Source organism: Arachis hypogaea, chromosome 20 (assembly GCF_003086295.3).
Source record: "Arachis hypogaea cultivar Tifrunner chromosome 20, arahy.Tifrunner.gnm2.J5K5, whole genome shotgun sequence".
In the NCBI taxonomy this organism is placed as follows: domain Eukaryota; kingdom Viridiplantae; phylum Streptophyta; class Magnoliopsida; order Fabales; family Fabaceae; genus Arachis; species Arachis hypogaea.
In genome coordinates this window covers 127,820,718-127,822,632 of record NC_092055.1, presented here as the reverse complement: position 1 = coordinate 127,822,632, position 1,915 = coordinate 127,820,718, and the positions used below count along the sequence as shown (strand labels likewise).

The following is a 1,915-nucleotide window of genomic DNA, read 5'->3' as shown; positions in this document are numbered from 1 at the left end:
CATCCAATATAACACAAAATAGCTAGATATTTAGTTAAATACGTTAAATAATTTAATAATTTTTAGCAATCAACTTTACATAAATTTTTATTTAAAATATTTCAAACAATCCACACCTTAATGTAAATAGATAATGTTAGTAGTCATTTATGTTACATTAGGTAAAATCTCAATGGAGAAACACACAAAAGAAAAGTAATAATAATATAACATCTTTAAAATTCTTCAAACACATTCTCCTAACACTAAATTAAACAAAGTAATAAAACACAGATAAAATCAATATTATTTTAGAATATTGAAAAAAAAAACCGTGTTTTAATACTCTATTTAATAATCAAGAAAACATTAAGAAGATTTTGAAAGTGACAATTCACGTCTAGTTATTTTCATACGAAGTTAGTAATTAATAATAAATTATAATTTAGTTAAATATATTAAATTATTTAACTCTTTTTAAATACCAACTTCGTATGAGGACACTGTATGTGAATTTTAACAGAATTCGAATAATTTACTCATCTCCGGACAACAACAATGCAAGACCCAACAATCCAGATTTTGACCTAATCATAACAGAAGCAAATTCATTGAAACAAATGGCACCGTCTCCGTCGTCTCCGGCCGCCGTGATCATCTCCCTGAGCTCCCCATACGTGAGCGGCTGCCCTATCTTTGCCATCTCCGTCGCCAGCTCCAGCGCCGATATGTATCCATCGCTGTCGTGATCGAATGAATTGAAGACAGTTAGGAGCAATGCATGATGATCTCTTAACAAATAATCTTCGTCCTCGTTCTTCAGATCTGGCAAGATTGCTGAAGCTAACTCATCAAATTCCACGTAGCCATTGCCGTTAACGTCCATGTTCGTCCACAACAAATGGATCTGGTTCCCCATGGGATTGATCCCTAGAGAACGCAAGAGCGCGGCGAGTTCTAGAATCGTTAAGCTACCGTCGTTGTCCATGTCGAATCTTGAAAAGATTTCACGTAAACAACTGAGTTGATCATCGTATTCTGATGCCATTTTTGGTTATGATGATGATTTCAATTTCCTTGAAGCGATTATTCTATCAAGGAAATAGATTCAATCTTACGTATGTATACACCACATCATCATGTAGATTCATGAAATGAAAATTGATGGCATTGGGTTAGGATTTGAATGAAAAAAAGTGAGTGTCCTCACTTTTAATCACCCAAATATCACCCACCATAATTTTCAATGAAGATTTTGTTTGTGTATATATAATTCTTTTTCCAGGAAATTGTTTTGTTTTGTTTTGAATTCTATTTTTTTCGTGGTATCAAAGTCATAGGCTAATATGGAAGAACAGAAAGCGCGTTTTTGACTTGCCTTTTTGGTTAGGGGTGTAGGGCTACATTTGGTTCATGGTAAGGATTCTTATGCGTAATCAACTTGGTGAGTGTCATATTTGTTCGTTAAAATAAATATTTAAAATTCAAATCACATACGTAGTAATCTATTAGATAGCATCAAACCTTTAAATGGAGTTTGAATCTATAAAGAATTAATTGTTAATATGCAAAATTTAAAAATACTGTGAGTAACAAAAAAATATTTATATATAAAAATTAATTTGATAATTGATTTTTAATTTCAAATGTTACAAAATATTTTTTATAAATAAATTATTGTATATTAATCCACTAATAATAATAAGAGTTAAATATGATTTTGGTCTCTAAGTTATAGGTTGAAATTTTTTTGGTGAATTCTACTCAACCCCCTCTAATATAACATGTAAGTTACCCTTTATGATGTGTCACATTTTAATTGGTCATTACTTAACTATAGTTGGGTTATTTTGTAATTTATTATTTGAGATGGGTAATTGTATAATTTCTTAAAATATTAAAATTCTTCCCCGTTAATTGAAGCACGTTCTCACGC

At 30.7% G+C, this 1,915-nt stretch overlaps 1 protein-coding gene across 1 annotated transcript; it reads right to left on the bottom strand.

Annotated features, from left to right (window-relative positions):
* Window positions 1-406: 406 nt before the first annotated feature.
* Window positions 407-1,256, bottom strand: LOC112782391 (probable calcium-binding protein CML16). Its single transcript, XM_025824747.3, has one exon. It carries the CDS (start codon window positions 1,025-1,027, stop codon window positions 515-517), a length of 513 nt encoding a protein of 170 aa, XP_025680532.1. The 5' UTR covers window positions 1,028-1,256; the 3' UTR covers window positions 407-514.
* Window positions 1,257-1,915: the final 659 nt, after the last annotated feature.